Source organism: Chiloscyllium plagiosum, unplaced genomic scaffold, assembly GCF_037043375.1.
Source record: "Chiloscyllium plagiosum isolate Xiang-an unplaced genomic scaffold, Cpla_swu_hap1 HiC_scaffold_28, whole genome shotgun sequence".
NCBI classification, from domain to species: domain Eukaryota; kingdom Metazoa; phylum Chordata; class Chondrichthyes; order Orectolobiformes; family Hemiscylliidae; genus Chiloscyllium; species Chiloscyllium plagiosum.
Window position 1 is genome coordinate 340,503 of NW_028270166.1, and position 22,292 is coordinate 362,794.

Sequence of the window (22,292 nt, forward strand, 5' to 3'; positions counted from 1 at the left end):
TAGGCCGTCCCCACCAGCAGTATCCAAACGGTATATTTATTGCCACAGGGCCACAGGGGATCCCTGCTCTATCTGTCAGTTCCTTTCCCTCCCCCTGACTGTAACCCAGCTGTCCTTATTCTGTGTCTGGGAAGTGACCACCTTCCTGTACATCCTCTCAATTTCTCCCTCAGCTTCCCAGATGATCTGCAGTTCATCCAGCTCCAGTTCCCTAACCCAGTTTTTGAGGAGCTGGAGTTGGGTGCACTTCCTGTAGATGTATTTGGCAGAGACATGCGCAGTGTCTCTCACCTGCCACATTCTGCAGGAGGAACATTCCATCGTTATCACTTGGTCTGACTAATCAAATGCATTCCTGGCTGGTCTCCCACATCACACCCATCCCTACACTTGAGGTCATCTAAAAGTCTGCTGCCCACATTTTAGCTTGCACAGGGTCCCATTACCTATCACCCTGGTGTTCATTAATCTACATAGCTTCCTGTCGAGGAAAATCTTGATTTTAAAAATGACTTTTTGTAAACTCCAACAGGGCTAGAGCACTGAGGTAGCCTCCTTGCCCAGCCTGTGTCCACCAGCCTGCAACCTCCACGGATTTGGGACCCAGCTCCTAAAAAACCCAGCTACTCCCAGAACAAAAATCTCAATTTCAGGGAAAATTTTCCCAGGACAGATTTATAGAGCCAGGAAATGTTCCAAATCTATTTTTCTGACTCAAAAGCAAAACCTCAGGCCTTTGTGCTCAATTACAATGGGGTGTGAATGTGCTCTCGTTTGAAAGAAGCACCTTGTTCCTTGTCCCAGTCAAGCAGCTCTGGAACTACAGTCACCACTACATTCAGCATCAGTAATGGAGATCCAAGGACAGGTCTCTCGTTCCCGCTCCTGTTTCTATTGACTGGATCCACAATCCCTCCTACCTTAGACTCCTGGAACGAGGCCTAATAGTAGGGGAATGGCGTCCCTCTTCATCAGCAACACTGTCAGTGCTGCGAAAATGTTTGGATAGGAAGCGAAGCTCATCTGGTGTGGGCTGGAAAGGCAGTTGATGCAAAAGTTCCTGAGAGGAGGAGGACGATGACTGAAAAAGATCACAAAAGAAAGAAAAACAACTGCATTTGAAATTCACTGAATGAGTGACCAATAGATGCAAATACTGGAGTTAATAACAAATATAGAAAGGATGAGAAAAGCACAGAGACACACACAGGTCTACTCCAACCACCCTCCTCCCCTCCTCCACCTCAATGTGCTGGTTTTATTTGCCAGAACTATTCTCCCTTTCAGCTGAGAACCTGCATTCCCTTTTCCAATCCTTAGAGTTACACCACCCACCTATTCCCTTCCCATCAGCCTCACACACTCACAATCCGTTTTCTGCAACTCTGCTATTCCCCTCCAATCCCACCTCCTATCCTTCTCTCTCCTCAGAATTGTCCATTCTGATTAGATTCCCTACAGTGTGAAAACAGGCCCTTCGGCCCAACAAGTCCACACCAACCCTCCAAAAGAGTAACCCACCCAGACCCATTTCCCTCTGACTAATGCACCTAACACTCTGGGCAATTTAGAATGGTCAATTCACCTGACCTGCACATCTTTGGATTGTGGGAGAAAACCCATGCAGACACGGGGAGAATGTGCAAACTCCACACAGACAGTTCCTCTTGGCTGGAATCGAACCTGGGTCCCTGGTACTGTGAGGCAGCAGTGCTAACCGCTGAGCCACCGTGCGCCTTACTTCAGCCCTCCCTCAGGGTCCAAAGCCGTCAAAGTGGAGGAGATTGTGAGTCAATGACGGGCAACTTACCGACACAGTGGAGCTGGGGGTGTTAGTTCCATATCCGGATGATGGCAATGAAGCCAAGGACCAGCGACGGCCATCCACCCTGCAACAAGCGAAAAGAACACTGAGTATCAGCTCAACACAATCCTCTCAGAAACCCAATCCCAACCTATTCCCTCTTTGTAAACCAGATCCAGTCAATCAAGCAACATCATTAGTCATTCAGCCGAACTGAAATGGGGGCTGGGGTAAGGGGCTGGTGCCGAAGGTCAGTAATTAGGGCTAGGAGCTTGGATTAGGATTTGTGAACAGGGTTTAAGGTCAGGGATCGGGGCACTGGGCTCAGTCTGGGGAGGTAATTGGGTTTGGGGTTGGTTGGCAATGCTGAGATCAGGGCTCAGTGCCTGGAAGAGCTATCACAGACTCAGTTAGTGAATGGACCTCAATATGAAGAAAAGGTCAATTGGATCCTAATGAAAGCACGGATGAACAGGTTGGAAGAAGGATCCTGTTAGAATCTGTGAGAAATAGGGTCTGAAAACAAGTAGAAGAAGCCAGGACTGACACCAGGAAATCTGGTTGATGATACACGTTGACAATGTCTGAAGTTTCCCTCAACACTTTGCTGCTTTCACTGATCAGTTCAGTCTGGCTGAGGACAGTGAGGCCAGACTGGGAATGCACGAAGGCGACAGATAATGGAGGAGGAATTTTCACTTTCCCGATTGTCAAAATGTTTTCCCATGGACCACTAGACAACCTTTCAGCTTAATGCATGTATTCCACACACAGCAATTCATATTTACCTGCGAGCAAACGGGAAATTAGGAGCGACGTTGGTGCAGGAACTCCTCGGACTATCCAATGGACTCGCAGCTAAATAAAGATCACAAGCAAATTGTTGGAGCAACATATCAATTAAAAAAAGACAGCCCTCAGCTCAGAAAAAGTACAAATGGAATTACATCCATCCCATCACACAGGACAGCCACAGCATAGGGTCAAATACAGAATAAATTCCCTCTACTCTTTCAAACCGAAAAGAAAACTTCCTCTGCACTTTCCCTGTCAAATACTCCCAGAACAGGTACAACACAGGGTTTGATACAGAGTAAAGCTCACTCTACCCTACCTCCACCAAACACTCCCAGGACAGGGACAGCACAGGGTTAGCTATAGAGTAAAGCTCCCCTGTACGATGTGCATGTGATCAAAGTCTTCAGAGAAACCAAGAGAAAACTGTTGGAAATACTTTTCCTTTAAAGTTTAGAATAAAGTAGCTCTGGAATTTACATGTCAAGGAGCAAAGACTCTAGACAACAAAATACATTGTGTTCCTTTCATCTGTTTTCTCTCACATTAGTTGTCCCATGCTACAGGGGAAGTATTTGTCTCATTGCAGTAATAATAAGCCTCCAGTGATCCAGACACGTTGATGCAAATCACCACTGGTGGACAGCTTTGAGAATGTACTTCACAAATCATCAGTTCCTTTTGAGCTGTACTACACCCCAACAAGTTGATTCTTACTAAAAAGTCCCTATCACATTTCCATATGGAGTGAATTGTTCTCTTCATTGTCAACTCCAGATGTGCTTTCTTTGTAATGGTGACCATTAGCATCTGTTTCCAGGCTCTCAGATCAGGCCACATGTAAACCTAGTTGTGGAGAGTACTGAGCAAAGGGCCTTTACCCAGTTTTCAAAGTCTATTCAAAGTCTCTACTTCAAAGAGGTACTGATAGTAATTTGAGACACACATCAAATAACAGTAAGAGTAGAGTCATAGAGTAATACAGCATGGAAACAATCCCTTCGGCCCAAACTGGTCCATGCTGACCACAGTGCCCACTCAGCTAGGTCCAATTGTCCGCATTTGATTCACATCCCTCCAAACCCTTCCCATCCATGCACCTATCTAACTGTTGTTTAGATGTTGCTATTGTACCTACCTCAACCACTCTCTGGCAGCCCATTCCATATGAGCACCAATGTCTGCATGAAAAAGTTGCCCCTCAGGTCCTTTTAAATCTTTCCCTCTCACTTTAAACCTATGGCCTCTAGTTTTCAATTTCCTATCCCTGGGAAAACAGACTATATGTATTCATCTTATCTATGCCCCTCATGATTTGATACACCTCAGTAAGGTCACCCCTCATTCTCCTACATTTCAAGGAATAAAGTCCTCTACCTATAACTCAGGCCTTGCAACATCTCCATAAATTTTCTTTGCACTCTTTCCACTTTAACTATGTCTTTCCTGTAACAGGGTGACCAAAACTGTTATACAATACTCCAAGTGTGGCCTCACCAACAACTTCTACAACTGTAGTATAACGTCCCAACTCCTTTCCTCAATGCCTTGATCGATGAAGGCCGGCACGCTAAATGCCTTCTTCACCACCCTGTCTACCTGAGACGCTGCTTTCAAAGGACTGTGTACTTGTACTCCTAGGTCCCTCTATTCCACAACACTCTTCAGAACCTTACCAATTATTGTATAAGCCTTACCTTGGTTTGACTTTCCAAAGTGCAACACTGCACACTTATCTGTATTGAATTGCATTTGCCAATCCTCAGCTCACTTCCCCATCTGATCAAGATCTCTCTGGAATGTTTGATAACCTTCCTTGCTATCAATGATACCTCCTAATTTTGTAACATCCACAAGCTTACTAACCATACCTTGTACATTCACATCCAGATAATTTATGTAAATAACAAATAACAAAGTTCCCAGCACTGACCCCTGTGGCACACCACTTGTCTCCAGTCTGAGAAACCATCACCCTCTGCTTCATACCATTGAGCCAATTTTGAATCTAATTAGCTATTGGGGAACACTTCAGCGATCAAGGATGTTTGGCCTCAGATCTTCAAGTAAACCTCCTGCAAGATAGACTTTGGGATACACTTCACACAACACCAGGTTATACAGTCCAACAGGTTTGTTTGCAAGTATAAGCTTTCAGAGTGCTGCTCCTCTGTCAGGTAGCTGATGGAATAGGATCACAGGACACAGAATTTACAGGAAAAGATCATAATGTCATGCAACTGATGCTATATATTGAACGAACCTAGATTGCTCAGAGAAAGTGAGGACTGCAGATGCTGGAGATCAGAGTCGAAGAGTGTGGTGCTGGAAAAGCACAGCCGGTCAGGCAGCATCTGAGGAGCGGGAGAGTCGATTTTTCAAGCATCACCTCTTCATCAGGATGAAGGGCACATGCTCAAAACGTCGATTCTCCTGCTCCTCAGATGCTGCCTGACCGGCTGTTTTTCCAGATCCAAACTCTTAAACTTAGATTGCTGTTAAGTCTTTCATATTTTAGAATGGGTTACAGGTTTTGATTTATTAATGTAAATCCCAGAACTTCTTTTAAGCCACTTTCCTGAGTTAAGTTAAGTTTTTAAAAAAAGGTGACATCTCAGCTCAGACAATGCATTAACGGTGTGAGGTTAGAGTCAGTCTGTATTCCAATCTTGAGGAGAAAGTGAGGTCTGCAGATGCTGGAGATCAAAGTTGAAACTTTATTGCTGGAACAGCACAGCAGGTCAGGCAGCATCCAGGGAACAGGAGATTCGACGTTTCGGGCACAGGCCCTTCTTCAGGAAATCCTGAAGAAGGGCCTGTGCCCGAAACGTCGAATCTCCTGTTCCCTGGATGCTGCCTGACCTGCTGAGCTGTTCCAGCAATAAAGTTTCAACAATTCCAATCTTGAGTCAGACTGGTTCTATTTCCAAAGTAGAAATTTATAAAATGTCAAATGGATTATAATAAATAGTAACTGCATAAATATTGTGTGCTTTTTGAACAAAATAGAACATGTGATGCTGGTGTTGTGTGATTTTTAACTTTGTCCACCCCAGTCCAACGCTGGCACCTCCACATCATTCAGGATAGTCTGCGTTGTTGCGTATCCAAAGATCCAAGGTTGAATGCCCCTCGCCACTGGCCCTTCCCTGACTGGGTCACTTCAACAACACAGAGTGGCCGAGCAGAGGCTGATAGCCAAGTTCGGAAGTCATGACGATGGCCTCAACCGGGACCTTGGGTTCATGTTGCACTACAGGTGACCCCACCACACGAAACATTCTCTCACTCACACTCACACAAACACATTCACACAGACCGTCTCTCATACACACACTCTTTCTCACAGACGCACACAATCACATGGACACTCTCAGACGCATGGACTCGGTCACACACGCACTCTCTCCATCTGTCTCTCTCTCGCACACACAAACACACAATACTCTCTGCCCCACACTGTCACACATGTGCGCTCTCTCCCCTTCTCTCTCCCTCACACACACACACACTCTCCCACTCCCCCTCTCTCTCACACACAAATTCTCCCTCTCAACCTCTCTCCAACACACACACACTCCCTCTCCCCTCTCTCACACACATACACACACACTCTCCCTCTCCCCCTCTCTCTCAAACACATACTCTCCCCTCTCCCCCTCCCTCCCACACACACACTCTCCCTCTCCCCTCTCTCACACACACACACACTCTCCCTCACCTCCTCTCTCTCACACACACACACTCTCCCTCTCCCCTCTCTCGCGCGCACACACACACTCTTCCTCTCCCCCTCTCTCCCACATACACACACAATCCCTCTCCCCTCTCTCTCACACCCACACACTCTCCCTCTCCCCTCTCTCACACACACACACTCTCCCTCTCCCCTCTCTCACACACACACTCTCCCTCTCCCCTCTCTCGCACACACACACACACTCTTCCTCTCAACCTCTCTCCCACACACACACACTCTCCCACTCCCCCACTATCCCACACACACACACACACAATCCCTCTCCCCTCTCTCTCACACCCACACACTCTCCCTCTCCCCTCTCTCTCTCACACACACACTCCCTCTCCCCTCTCTCACACACACACACTCTCCCTCTCCCCTCTCTCGCGCACACACACACACTCTTCCTCTCAACCTCTCTCCCACACACACACTCTCCCACTCCCCCACTATCCCACACACACAATCCCACTCCCCTCTCTCTCTCACACACACACTCTCCCTCTCCCCTCTCTCTCTCTCACACACACACACACTCTCCCTCTCCCCCTATCTCTCAGACACACACACTCTCCTTCTCCCCTCTCTCTCGTACACACACACACACACACTCCCTCTCCTCTCTCACACACACACACATACACACTCTCCCCTCTCCCCTTCTCTCCCACACACACAGACACTCTCCCTCTCCTCTCTCTCACATACACACTCTCCCTCTCCCACACACACTCATCTCTCCCCTCTCTCTCTCTCATACACACACACACACTCTCTCCCTCTCCCCTCTCTCTCTCACACACACACACTCTGCCCTCTCCCTCTCACACACATTCTCCCTCTCCCCCTCCCGCTCTCACACACACACACACTCCCTCTCCTCTCTCTCTCTCACACACACACACACTCTCCCTCTCCCCCACTCTCCCACACACACTCCCTCTCCCCCTCTTCTATACATGCACACACACTCTCCCTCTCCCCTCTCTCACACACACACACACACTCTCCCGCTCCCCCTCTCTCCCACACACATATTCTCCCTCTCAACCGCTCCAACACACACACACACACACTCTCCCTCTCCACCCCTGTCTCACACACACACTCTCCCTCTCCCTCACACACACACTCTCCCTCTTCTCTCACTCTCTCTCACACACACACACACACTCTCCCTCTCCTCTCTCTCTCACACACACACACACTCTCCCTCTCCCCCTCTCACCCACACACACACGTTTCCTCTCCCCCTCTCTCTCACTCACACATACACACACTCTCCCTCTCCCACACACACACTCTCTCTCTCCCCTCTCTCTCACACACACACTCTCCCTCTCCCCTCTCTCTCACTCACACACACACTCTCTCTCTCCCCTCTCTCGCGCGCACACACACACTCTTCCTCCCCCCTCTCTCCCACACACACACACTCTCCCACTATCCCACACACACACACAATCCCTGTCCCCTCTCTCTCTCACACACACACACACTCTCCCTCTCCCCTCTCTCTCACACACATACACACACTCTCCCTCTCCCCCTCTCTCACACACACACACTCTCCCTCTCCCCCTCTCTCACACACACACTCTCTCTCCCCTCTCTCTCACACACACACACACTCTCCCTCTCCTCTCTCTCACACACACACATACTCCCTCTCCCCACTCTCACACACACACTCTCCCTCTCCCCTCTCTCACACACACACTCTCCCTCTCCCCTCTCTCTATCACACACACACACTCTCCCTCTCCCCTCTCTCACACACACACTCTCTCTCTCCCCTCTCTCTCTCACACACACACTCTCCCTCTCCCCTCTCTCTATCACACACACACACTCTCCCTCTCCCCTCTCTCTCACACACATACACACACTCTCCCTCTCCCCCTCTCTCTCACATACACACACACTCTCCCTCTCCCCTCTCTCGCGCACACACTCTTCCTCTCAACCTCTCTCCCACACACACACACTCTCCCTCTCCCCCAAACACACACACACTCTCCCTCTCCCCCTCTCTCTCACACACACTCTCCCTCTCCCCTCTGTCTCTCACACACTCTCCCTCTCCCCCTCTCAGACACACACACTCTCCTTCTCCCCTCTCTCTCATACACACACACACACACACACTCTCCCCTCTCCCCCTCTCTCCCACACACACACTCTCCCTCCCCTCTCCCTCCCACACACACACTCCCTCTCCCTCCCACACATACTCTCCCTCTCCCCCTCTCACCCACACACACACACACTCTCCCTCTCCCTCTCACACAAACTCTCCCTCTCCCCCTCCCGCTCTCACACACACACACTCCCTCTCCCCTCTCTCTCTCTCACACACACACACTCTCTCTCTCCCTCTCTCTCCCACATGCACACATACACTCTCCCTCTTTACTTATCTCCCCCATGCACACACACACTCTCCCACTCCCTCTCTCTCCCACACACACATATTCTCCCTCTCAACCTCTCTCCAACACACACACACTCTCCCTCTCCCCTCTCTCTCACACACACTCTCCCTCTCCTCTATCTCTCACACACACACACACTCTCCCTCTCCCCTCTCTCTCTCTCACACACACACACACACACACAATCTCCCCTCTCCCCCTCTCTCCCACACACACATTCTCCCTCTCCCCTCTCTCACACACACACACTCTCCCTCTCCCCTCTCTCTCCCACAAACACATTCACACTCTCCATCTTTACCTCTCTCCCCCATGCACACACACACTCTCCCCTCTCCCTCCCACACACACACTCTCCCTCTCCCCCTCTCACCAACACATACACACACACACTCCATGTCCCCTCTCTCACACACACACTCTCCCTCTCCCCTCTCTCTCTCACAGACACACACTTCCTCTCCCCCTCTCTCACACACACATACACACACACACTCTCCATCTCCCCCACTCACCCACACACACACACTCCCTCTCCCCTCTCTTTCTCTCACACACACACACAATCCCTCTCCCCTCTCTCTCACAACCACACACTCTCCCTCTCCCCTCTCTCACACACACACACTCTCCCTCTCCCCTCTCTCACACACACACACTCTCCCTCTCCCCTCTCTCGCGCACACACACACTCTCCCACTCCCCCACTATCCCACACACACAATCCCATACCCCTCTCTCTCTCACACACACTCTCCTTCTCCCCTCTCTCTCGTACACACACACACACTCCCTCTCCTCTCTCTCACACACACACACACTCTCCCCTCTCCCTCCCACACACACACTCTCCCCTCTCCCTCCCACACACACACGCCCTCTCCCTCTCCCTCTCACACACACTCTCCCTCTCCCCCTCCCGCTCTCACACACACACACTCCCTCTCCCCTCTCTCTCACACACACACACTCTCCCACTCCCTCTCTCTCCCACACACACACATTCTCCCTCTCCCCTCTCTCACACACACACACTCTCCCTCTCCCCTCTCTCTCCCACAAACACATTCACACTCTCCCTCTTTACCTCTCTCCCCCATGCACACACACACTCTCCCCTCTCCCTCCCACACACACAATCTCCCTCTCCCCCTCTCACCAACACACACACACACACTCCATCTCCCCTCTCTCACACACACACTCTCCCTCTCCCCTCTCTCTCTCACAGACACACACTTCCTCTCCCCCTCTCTCACACACACATGCACACACACACTCTCCATCTCCCCCACTCACCCACACACACACACACACTCCCTCTCCCCTCTCTTTCTCTCACACACACACACACTCTCCCTCTCCCCCTCTCACCCACACACACACGTTTCCTCTCCCCGTCTCTCCTCTCTCTCACACATACACACACACACTCTCCCTCTCCCACACACACTCTCCCTCTCCCCTCTCTCTCACTCACACACTCTCCCTCTCCCCTCTCACACACACACTCTCTCTCTCCCCTCTCTCGCGCGCACACACACACACTCTTCCTCCCCCCCACTATCCCACACACACACAATCCCTCTCCCCTCTCTCTCACACACACACACACTCTCCCTCTCTCCTCTCTCTCACACACATACATACACTCTCCCTCTCCCCCTCTCTCACACACACACTCTCCCTCTCCCCTCTCTCTCTCTCACACACACTCGCTCTCCCCTCTCTCTCACACACACACACTCTCCCTCTCCTCTCTCTCACACACACACATACTCCCTCTCCCTACTCTCACACACACACTCTCCCTCTCCCCTCTCTCACACACACACTCTCCCTCTCCCCTCTCTCACACACACACTCTCCCTCTCCCCTCTTTCACACACACACTCTCCCTCTCCCCTCTCTCGCGCACACACACACTCTTCCTCTCAACCTCTCTCCCACACACACACTCTCCCACTCCACCACTATCCACACACACACAATCCCACTCCCCTCTCTCTCACACACACACACTCTCCCTCTCCCCCAAACACACACACACTCTCCCTCTCCCCCTCTCTCACACACACACTCTCCCTCTCCCCCTCTCAGATACACACACTCTCCTTCTCCCCTCTCTCTCATACAAACACACACACACACACTCCCTCTCCTCTCTCTCACTCACACACACACACACTCTCCCCTCTCCCCCTCTCTCCCACACACACACACTCTCCCTCTCCTCTCTCTCTCACACAGACACACTCTCCCTCTCCCACACACACTCTCCCTCTCCCCTCTCTCTCATACACACACACACACACTCTCCCTCTCCCCTCTCTCTCCCACACACACACTCTCCCCTCTCCCTCCCACACACACTCTCCCTCTCCCCCTCTCACCCACACACACACTCTCCCTCTCCCTCTCACACACACTCTCCCTCTCCCCTCCCGCTCTCACACACACACTCCCCCTCTCCCCTCTCTCTCTCTCTCACACACACACACTCTCCCTCTCCCCCTCTCACCCACACACACTCTCTCTCTCCCCTCTCTCACACACACACACTTCCTCTCCCCTCTCTCCCACACAGACACACACTCTCCCTCTCCCCTCTCTCACACACACACACTCTCTCTCTCCTCTCTCGCGCGCACACACACACACTCTTCCTCCACTCCTCTCTCTCACACACACACACTCTCCCACTCCCCCACTATCCCACACACACACACAATCCCTCTCCCTTCTCTCTCATACACACACACACTCTCCCTCTCCCCTCTCTCTCACACACATACACACACTCTCCCTCTCCCCCTCTCTCACACACACACTCTCCCTCTCCCCCCTCTCTCTCACACACACACTCGCTCTCCCCTCTCTCACACACACACACTCGCTCTCCCCTCTCTCACACACACACACTCTCCCTCCCTCTCCTCTCTCTCACACACACACATACTCCCTCACCCCACTCTCACACACACACTCTCCCTCTCCCCTCTCTCTATCACAAACACACACTCCCCCCCTCTCTCTCACACACACACACACACACTCTCTCCCTCTCCCCTCTCTCGCGCACACACACACACACACTCTTCCTCTCAACCTCTCTCCCACACACACACACTCTCCCACTCCCCACTATCCCACACACACACAATCCCACTCCCCTCTCTCTCACACACACACTCTCCCTCTCCCCTCTGTCTCTCACACACACTCTCCCTCTCCCCCTCTCAGACACACTCACTCTCCTTCTCCCCTCTCTCTCATACACACACACTCCCTCTCCTCTCTCTCTCACACATACACACACACTCTCCCCTCTCTCCCTCTCCCCCATACACACACTCCCTCTCCCCTCTCCCCCTCTCTCCCACACACACACTCCCACTCCTCTCTCCCCCTCTCTCCCACACATACACTCCCTCTCCTCTCTCTCACACACACACTCTCCCCTCTCCCCCTCTCTCCCACACACACACACACTCTCCCTCTCCTCTCTCTCACACAGACACACTCTCCCTCTCCCACACACACTCTCCCTCTCTCTCATACACACACACACACACTCCCTCTCCCCTCTCTCTCTCACACACACACTCTCCCCTCTCCCTCCCACACACACTCTCCCTCTCCCCCTCTCACCCACACACACACACACACTCTCCCTCTCACACAAACTCTCCCTCTCCCCCCCCCGCTCTCACACACACACACTCCCTCTCCCCTCTCTCTCTCTCACACACACACTCTCCCTCTCCCACACACACACATACACACTCTCCCTCTTTACTTATCTCCCCCATGCACACACACACTCTCCCACTCCCTCTCTCTCCCACACACACATATTCTCCCTCTCAACCTCTCTCCAACACACACACACTCTCCCTCTCCCCTCTCTCACACACACACTCTCCCTCTCCTCTATCTCTCACACACACACACTCTCCCTCTCCTCTCTCTCTCTCACACACACATACACACAATCTCCCCTCTCCCCCTCTCTCCCAAACACACACACAGACACACACAATCTCCCCTCTCCCCCTCCCACACACACACACATTCTCCCTCTCCCCTCTCTCACACACACACACTCTCCCTCTCCCCTCTCTCTCCCACAAACACATTCACACTCTCCCTCTTTACCTCTCTCCCCCATGCACACACACACACTCTCCCCTCTCCCTCCCACACACACTCTCCCTCTCCCCCTCTCACCAACACACACACACTCCATCTCCCCTCTCTCACACACACTCTCCCTCTCCCCTCTCTCTCTCTCACAGACACACACTTCCTCTCCCCCTCTCTCACACACACATACACACACACACTCTCCATCTCCCCCACTCACCCACACACACACACACACTCCCTCTCCCCTCTCTCTCTCCCTCACACAAACTCTCCATCTCCCCCACATAGACACATACACTCTCCCTCTCCCCTCTCTCTCACACACACACTCCCACTCCCCACTCTCCCACACACACTCTCTCTCCCCCTCTCCCCCTCTCTCCTACACACACACACACTCCCATTCCCCTCTCTCCCACACACTATCCCTCTCCCCTCTCTCTCACTCACACACTCTCCCTCTCCCCTCTCACACACACACTCTCTCTCTCCCCTCTCTCGCGCGCACACTCACACACACTCTTCCTCCCCCCCACTATCCCACACACACACAATCCCTCTCCCCTCTCTCTCACACACACACACACTCTCCCTCTCCCCTCTCTCTCACACACATACATACACTCTCCCTCTCCCCCTCTCTCACACACACACTCTCCCTCTCCCCTCTCTCTCTCTCACACACAAACACTCTCTCTCTCCCACACACACACATACACACTCTCCCTCTTTACTTATCTCCCCCATGCACACACACACTCTCCAACTCCCTCTCTCTCCCACACACACATATTCTCCCTCTCAACCTCTCTCCAACACACACACACTCTCCCTCTCCCCTCTCTCTCACACACACACACACTCTCCCTCTCCTCTATCTCTCACACACACACTCTCCCTCTCCTCTCTCTCTCTCACACACACACACACACAATCTCCCCCTCCCCCTCCCACACACACACATTCTCCCTCTCCCCTCTCTCACACACACACACTCTCCCTCTCCCCTCTCTCTCCCACAAACACATTCACACTCTCCCTCTTTACCTCTCTCCCCCATGCACACACACACACTCTCCCCTCTCCCTCCCACACACACTCTCCCTCTCCCCCTCTCACCAACACACACACACTCCATCTCCCCTCTCTCACACACACATTCTCCCTCTCCCCTCTCTCTCTCTCTCACAGACACACACTTCCTCTCCCCCTCTCTCACACACACATACACACACACACTCTCCATCTCCCCCACTCACCCACACACACACACAGTCCCTCTCCCCTCTCTCTCTCCCTCACACACACTCTCCATCTCCCCCACATAGACACATACACTCTCCCTCTCCCCTCTCTCTCACACACACACTCCCTCTCCCCACTCTCCCATACACACTCTCTCTCCCCCTCTCTCCTACACACACACACTCCCGTTCCCCTCTCTCCCACACACTATCCCTCTCCCCTCTCTCCCACACACACACATGCAAATACACACACACTCTGACCCGCTCCCCCTCTCTCACACACACACTCCCTCTCCTCTCTCTCTCTCACACACACACACTCTCCCTCTCCCCCTCTCTCATACACACACACTCCCTCTCCTCTCTCTCTCTCTCACACACACACTCTCCCTTCTCCCCCACACACACACTCTCCCTCTCGCCTCTCTCACACACAAACACGCTCCCTTCCCCTCTCGCTCACGCTCACAAACTCTACCTCTCCCCCTCTCTCCCACACACATACATACACATTCTCTCTCTCCCCTCTCTCTCCCACAAACACACACTCTCCCTCTTTACCTCTCTCCCCCATGCACACACACTCTCCCTCTCCCCTCTCTCACACACAAACTCACACTCTCCCCTCTCCCTCCCACACACACTCTCCCTCTCCCCCTCTCACCCACACACACACTTTTCCTCTCCACCTCTCTCTCTCACACACAAACACTCTCCGTCTCCCCTCTCTCACAGACACACTCTCTCTCTCCCACACACACTCTCCCTCTCCCCCTCGCTCCCACACACACATACACACACACAGTCTCCCTCTCCCCTCTCTCACACACACTCCCTGTCCTCTCTCTCTCACACACACTCTCCCTCTCCCCCTCCTGCTCTCACACACACACTCTCCCTCTCACCTCTCTCTCTCACACACACACTCTCTCTCTCCCCCACACACACATACACACTCTCCCTCTTTACCTCTCTCCCCATGCACACACACTCTCCCGCTCCCCCTCTCTCACACACACATATTCTCCCTCTCAACCTCTCTCCAACACACACACACACTCTCCCTCTCCCCTCTCTCTCACACACACACACACTCCCTCTCCCCTCTCTCACACACACACACTCTCCCTCTCCCCCTCTCTCTCACACACACACACACTCTCCCTCTCCCCCTCTCTCTCACACACACACACTCTCCCTCTCCCCCTCTCTCTCACACACACACTCTCCCTCTCCCCCTCTCTCTCACACACACACATTCTCCCTCTCAACCTCTCTCCAACACACACACACACTCTCTCCCTCTCCCCTCTCTCACACACACACTCTCTCTCCCCCACACACACACATACACACTCTCCCTCTTTACCTCTCTCCCCCATGCACACACACACTCTCCCGCTCCCCCTCTCTCACACACACACATTCTCCCTCTCAACCTCTCTCCAACACACACACACACTCTCCCTCTCACCTCTCTCTCTCACACACACACTCTCTCTCCCCCACACACACACATACACACTCTCCCTCTTTACCTCTCTCCCCCATGCACACACACACTCTCCCGCTCCCCCTCTCTCACACACACATATTCTCCCTCTCAACCTCTCTCCAACACACACACACACATCCCTCTCCCCTCTCTCTCCAACACACACTCTCCCTCTCCCTCACACACACACTCTCCCTATCCTCTCACTCTCTCTCACGCACACACAATCTCCCCTCTCCCCCTCTCTCCCACCCACACACACACACTCTCCCTCTCCCCTCTCTCACACACACACACTCTCCCTCTCCCCTCTCTTACACACACACACTCACCCTCTCCCCTCTCTCACACACACACACATACACACTCTCCCTCTCCCCCCTCTCTCCCACAAACTCATACACACTCTCCCTCTTTCTCTCTACCCCATGCACACACACACTCTCCCCTCTCCCTCCTACACACACACTCTCCCTCTCCCCCCTCTCACCAAGACATGCACACACTCCATCTCCCCTCTCTCATACACACACATCTCCCTCTCCCCCCCTCTCTCACATTCCCTCTCCTCTGTCTCTCTCACACACACACACTCTCCCCTCTCCCCCCCCACACACACACTCTCCCTCTCCCCTCTCACACACAAACACTCTCCCTTTCCCCTCTCGCTCACGCTCACAAACTCTACCTCTCCCCCTCTCACCCACAAACACACACTCTCCCTCTTTACCTCTCTCCCCCATGCACACACACACACACTCTCCCTCTCTCCTCTCTCTCTCACACACACACACACTCTCCCTCACCCCCTCTCTCTCACACACACACATTCTCCCTCTCCCCTCTCTCTCACACACACACTCTCTCTCCCCCACACACACACATACACACTCTCCCTCTTTACCTCTCTCCCCCATGCACACACACACTCTCCCGCTCCCCCTCTCTCACACACACATATTCTCCCTCTCTCAAACACACACACACTCTCCCTCTCCCCCTCTCACCCACACACACACTCTCCCTCTCCCCTCTCTCTCACTCACACACACACACTCCCTCTCCCCCACACAGATACACACCTTCTCTCCTCTCTCACACACACACACTCTCCCTCTCCCCCCTCTCTCACACACCACTCTCCCTCTCCTCTCTCTCTCTCTCTCACACACACAGACTCCCTCTCCCCTCTCCCCATCTCTGTCACACACACACACTCCCTCTCCCCCTCTCTCTCTCACACACACACACACACTCCCTCTCCCTCTCCCCTCTCTCTCACACACACACTCCCTCTGCCCTCTCTCTCACACACACTCTCCTCTCCCCTCTCTCTCTCACACACACTCTCTCTCCCATCTCTCTCACACACACACACACCCTCTCCCCTCTCTCCCACACAGACACACACATATCTCCCCTCTCTCTCACACACACACTCTCCCTCTCCCCTCTCTCGCGCACACACACATTCTTCCTCTCCCCCTCTCCCACACACACACACTCTCCCACTCCGCCCACTATCCCACACACACACACCTTCTCCCCTCTCTCTCACACACACACTCTCCCTCTCCACTCTCTCTCTCTCACACACACCCCTCTCCCCTCTCCCCCTCTCTCCCACACACACACTCACTCTCCCCCTCTCTCACAAACACAGACACACTCCCTCTCCCCTCTCTCTCTCACGCACACACACTCTCCCTCTCCCTCTCCCCTCTCTCTCTCTCTCTCTCACACACACACACACACATACACAATCCCTCTCCCCTCTCTCTCACACACACACTCCCTCTCCCCTCTCTCTCACACACACACACACACACACTCTCCCTCTTCCCTCTCTCGCGCACACACACATTCTTCCTCTCCCCCTCTCTCCCACACACACACACTCTCCCACTCCCCCACTATCCCCACACACACACACACCTTCTCCCCTCTCTCTCACACACACACTATCTCCCTCTCCCCCTCTCTCACACACACACACAACACTCCCTCTCCCCTCTCTCTCACACACACACTCCCTCTGCCCTCTCTCTCACACACACTCTCCCTCTCCCCTCTCTCTCTCACACACACACTCCCTCTCCCATCTCTCTCTCTCTCACACACACACACCCTCTCCCCTGTCCCCTCTCTCCCACACAGACACACACACCATCTCCCCTCTCTCTCATACACACACTCTCCCTCTCCCCTCTCTCTCTCACACACACTCTCCCTCTCCCCTCTCCTCCTCTCTCCCACACACACACTCCCTCTCCCCCCTCTCTCACACACACAGACACACTCCCTCTCCCCTCTGTCTCCGACGCACGCACACTGTCCCTCTCCCCTCTCTCTCTCACACACACACACACTCCCTCTCCCCTCTCTCTCTCACGCACACACTCTCCTCTCCCCTCTCTCTCTCTCTCACACACACACACACTCCCTCTCCCCTCTCTCTCACACACACACTCCCTCTCCCCTCTCTCTCTCACACACACACCCTCCCTCTCCCCTCTCTCTCACACACACACACACTCTCCCTCTCCCCTCTCTCACACACACACACTCCCTCTGCCCCTCTCTGATACACACACACTCTCCCTCACCCCTCTCTCTCTCACACACACACACTCTCCCTCTCCCCTCTCTCGCGCACACACACATTCTTCCTCTCCCCCTGTCTCCCACACACACACTCTCCCACTCCCCCACTATCCCACACACACACACACCTTCTCCCCTCTCTCTCTCACACACACACTCTCCCTCTCCCTCACACACACACATCCCTCACCCCTCTCTCTCACCACACACACACTCTCCATCTCCCCTCTCTCACACACACACACCCTCTCCCCCTCCCCCTCTCTCCCACACACACACTCCCTCTCCCCCTCTCTCACACACACACACACTCCCTCTCCCCTTTCTCTCACACACACACACACTCCCTTTGCCCTCTCTCTCTCTCTCTCTCACACACACACTCCCTCTCCCATCTCTCTCACACACATACACACCCTCTCCCCTCTCCCCCTCTCTCCCCACACACACTCCGCACCTCTCTCCCCCTCTCTCCCACACACACTCCCTCTCCCCCTCTCTCACACACACACACACTCCCTCTCCCCTCTCTCTCTCACGCACACACACTCTCCCTATCCCCTCTCTCTCTCACACACACTCTCCCTCTCCCCTCTCTCTCTCTCACACACACACATTCCCTCTCCCCTCTCTCTCTCACACACACACTCCCTCTCCCCTCTCTCTCACACACACACTCTCCCTCATCCCTCTCTCTCACACACACACACTCCCTCTCCCCTCTCTCTCACACACACACTCCCTCTCCCTCTCCCCCCTCTCTCTCACACACACACACTCTCCCTCTCCGCCTCTCTCTCACAAACACACACTCTCCCGCTCCCATCTCCCCCTCTCTCCCACACACACACTCCCTCTCCCCCTCTCTCACACACACAGACACACTCCCTCTCCCCCCTCTCTCACACACACACACTCCCTCTCCCATCTCTCTCACACACACACACACACCCTCTCCCCTCTCCCCCTCTCTCCCACACACACACTCCCTCTCCCCCTCTCTCACACACACAGACACACTCCCTCTCCCCTCTCTCTCTCACGCACACACACTCTCCCTCTTCCTCTCCCCTCTCTCTCACACAAACACACACTCCCTCTCCCCTCTCTCTCTCGCACACACTCTCCCTCTCCCCTCTCTCTCTCACACACACACACTCTCCCTCTCCCCTCTCTCACACACACACTCCCTCTGCCCCTCTCTGACACACACACACTCTCCCTCACCCCTCTCTCTCTCACACACACACACTCTCCCTCTCCCCTCTCTCGCGCACACACACATTCTTCCTCTCCCCCTCTCTCCCACACACACACACTCTCCCACTCCCCCACTATCCCACACACACACACACCTTCTCCCCTCTCTCTCACACACACACTCTCCCTCTCCCCTCTCTCTCACACACACACTCTCCCTCTCCCCTCTCTCACACACACGCACACACACTCTCCCTCTCACACACACACTCCCTCTCCCCTCTCTCTCTCACACACACACACTCTCCCTCTCCCCTCTCTCACACACACACTCCCTCAGCCCCTCTCTGACACACACACACTCTCCCTCACCCCTCTCTCTCTCACACACACACACACACCTTCTCCCCTCTCTCTCACACACACTCTCCCTCTCCCCTCTCTCTCACACACACACTCTCCCTCTCCCCTCTCTCTCACACACACAAACACATTCCCTCACCCCTCTCTCACACATACACACTCTCCATCTCCCCTCTCTCACACACACGCACACACACTCTCCCTCTCACACACACACTCCATCTCCCCTCTCTCACACACACACACACACACACTCCCTCTCCAATCTCTCTCACACACATACACACCCTCTCCCCTCTCCCCCTCTCTCCCACACACACTCCCTCTCCCCTCTCCCCCTCTCTCCCACACACATTCCCTCTCCCCCTCTCTCACACACACACCCACTCCCTCTCCCCTCTCTCTCACGCACACACACTCTCCCTATCCCCTCTCTCTCACACACACACACTCCGTCTCCCTTCTCTCTCACACGCACATTCCCTCTCCCCTCTCTCTCTCCCACACACCCTCTCCCCTCTCTCCCACACACACACTCCCTCTCCCCCTCTCTCTCTCTCTCTCACACACACACTCCCTCTCCCCTCTCTCACACACACACTCTCCCTCTCCCCTCTCTCTCACACACACACTCCCTCTCCCCTCTCTCACACACACACACTCCCTCTCCCCTCTCACGCACACACTCCCTCTCCCTCTCTCTCACACACACACACACTCTCCCTCTCCCCCCTATCTCTCACACACACACTCTCCCTCTCCGCCTCTCTCTCACACACACACACTCTCCCTCTCCTTCAAACACACACACACACTCTCCCTCTTCTCCCACTCTCTCACACACATACACACACAATCTCCCCTCTCCCCCTCTCTCCCACCCACACACAAACTCTCCCTCTCCCCTCTCTCACACACACATACACACTCTCGCTCTCCCTTCTCTCTCCCACAAACACAAACACACTCTCTCTCTTTGCCTCTCTTCCCCATGCACACACTCTCGCCTCTCCCTCCCACACACACACTCTCCCTCTCCCCCACTCACCCACACACACACACCCTCTCCCCTCTCTCTCTCACACACACACACACTCCCTCTCCCCTCTCTCTTCCACACACACACCCTCTCCCCTCTCTCACACACACCTTCTCCCCTCTCTCACACACACCTTCTCCCCTCTCTCACACACACCCACACCCTCTCCCCTCTGTCTCACACACACACACTCCCTCTCCCTCACACACACACACTCTCCCTCTCCCCCTCCCCCTCTCTCCCACACACACTCCCTCTCCCCTCTCTCACATACACACACACACTCCCTCTCCCCTTTTTTTCACACACACACACCCTCTCCCTCTCGCTCTCTCACACACACACACTCCCTCTCCCCCTCTCTCCCACACACACACTCTCCCTCTCCCCCTCCCCCTCTCTCCCACACACACACTCCCTCTCCCCTCTCTCTCACACACACACACACTCCCTCTCCCCTCTCTCTCACACACACACACAGACACTCCCTCTCCCTGTCTCTCTCTCACACACACACTCCCTCTCCCTGTCTCTCTCACACACACACACTCCCTCTCCCATCTCTCTCTCTCATATACACACACACTCTCCCTCTCCCTTCTCTCTCTCACACACACACCCTCTCCCCTCTCTCACACACACACACTCTCCCTCCCCCCTCCCCCACACACACTCCCTCTCTCCTCTCTCTCACACACACACACACACTCCCTCTCCCCTCTCTCACACACACACACACACACTCCCTCTCCCTCTCTCTCTCACACACACTCCCTCTCCCCTCTCTCTCACACACACACTCCCTCTCCCTCTCTCTCTCTCACACACACACACTCCCTCTCCCCATCTCTGTCACACACACAAACACTCCCTCTCCCCTCTCTCTCTCACACACACTCTCTCTCCCATCTCTCTCACACACACACACACACCCTCTCCCCTCTCTCCCACACAGACACACACATATCTCCCCTCTCTCTCACACACACACTCTCCCTCTCCCCTCTCTCGCGCACACACACATTCTTCCTCCCCCCCTCTCCCACACACACACACTCTCCCACTCCCCCACTATCCCACACACACACACCTTCTCCCCTCTCTCTCACACACACACTCTCCCTCTCCACTCTCTCTCTCTCACACACACCCTCTCCCCTCTCCCCCTCTCTCCCACACACACACTCACTCTCCCCCTCTCTCACAAACACAGACACACTCCCTCTCCCCTCTCTCTCTCACGCACACACACTCTCCCTCTCCCTCTCCCCTCTCTCTCTCTCTCACACACACACACACACATACACAATCCCTCTCCCCTCTCTCTCACACACACACACACACACTCTCCCTCTTCCCTCTCTCGCGCACACACGCATTCTTCCTCTCCCCCTCTCCCACACACACACACTCTCCCAC

The 22,292-nt window shown here is 53.9% G+C and overlaps 1 protein-coding gene across 5 annotated transcripts in view; it reads right to left on the bottom strand.

The window, feature by feature from the left end:
- LOC122565068 (microtubule-associated serine/threonine-protein kinase 3-like) overlaps nt 1-22,292 on the bottom strand; it is a 334,201-nt gene that overhangs the window by 169,651 nt on the left and 142,258 nt on the right. For all 5 annotated transcript variants that reach the window (XM_087975852.1, XM_087975853.1, XM_087975855.1 and 2 more), the window contains 3 exons: nt 2,593-2,662; nt 1,811-1,889; nt 921-1,081 (listed from right to left, as the gene is read on the bottom strand). In XM_087975852.1, the coding sequence (XP_087831978.1) occupies nt 921-1,081; nt 1,811-1,889; nt 2,593-2,662 (310 nt within the window). The remainder of the gene's footprint in view (nt 1-920; nt 1,082-1,810; nt 1,890-2,592; nt 2,663-22,292) is intronic.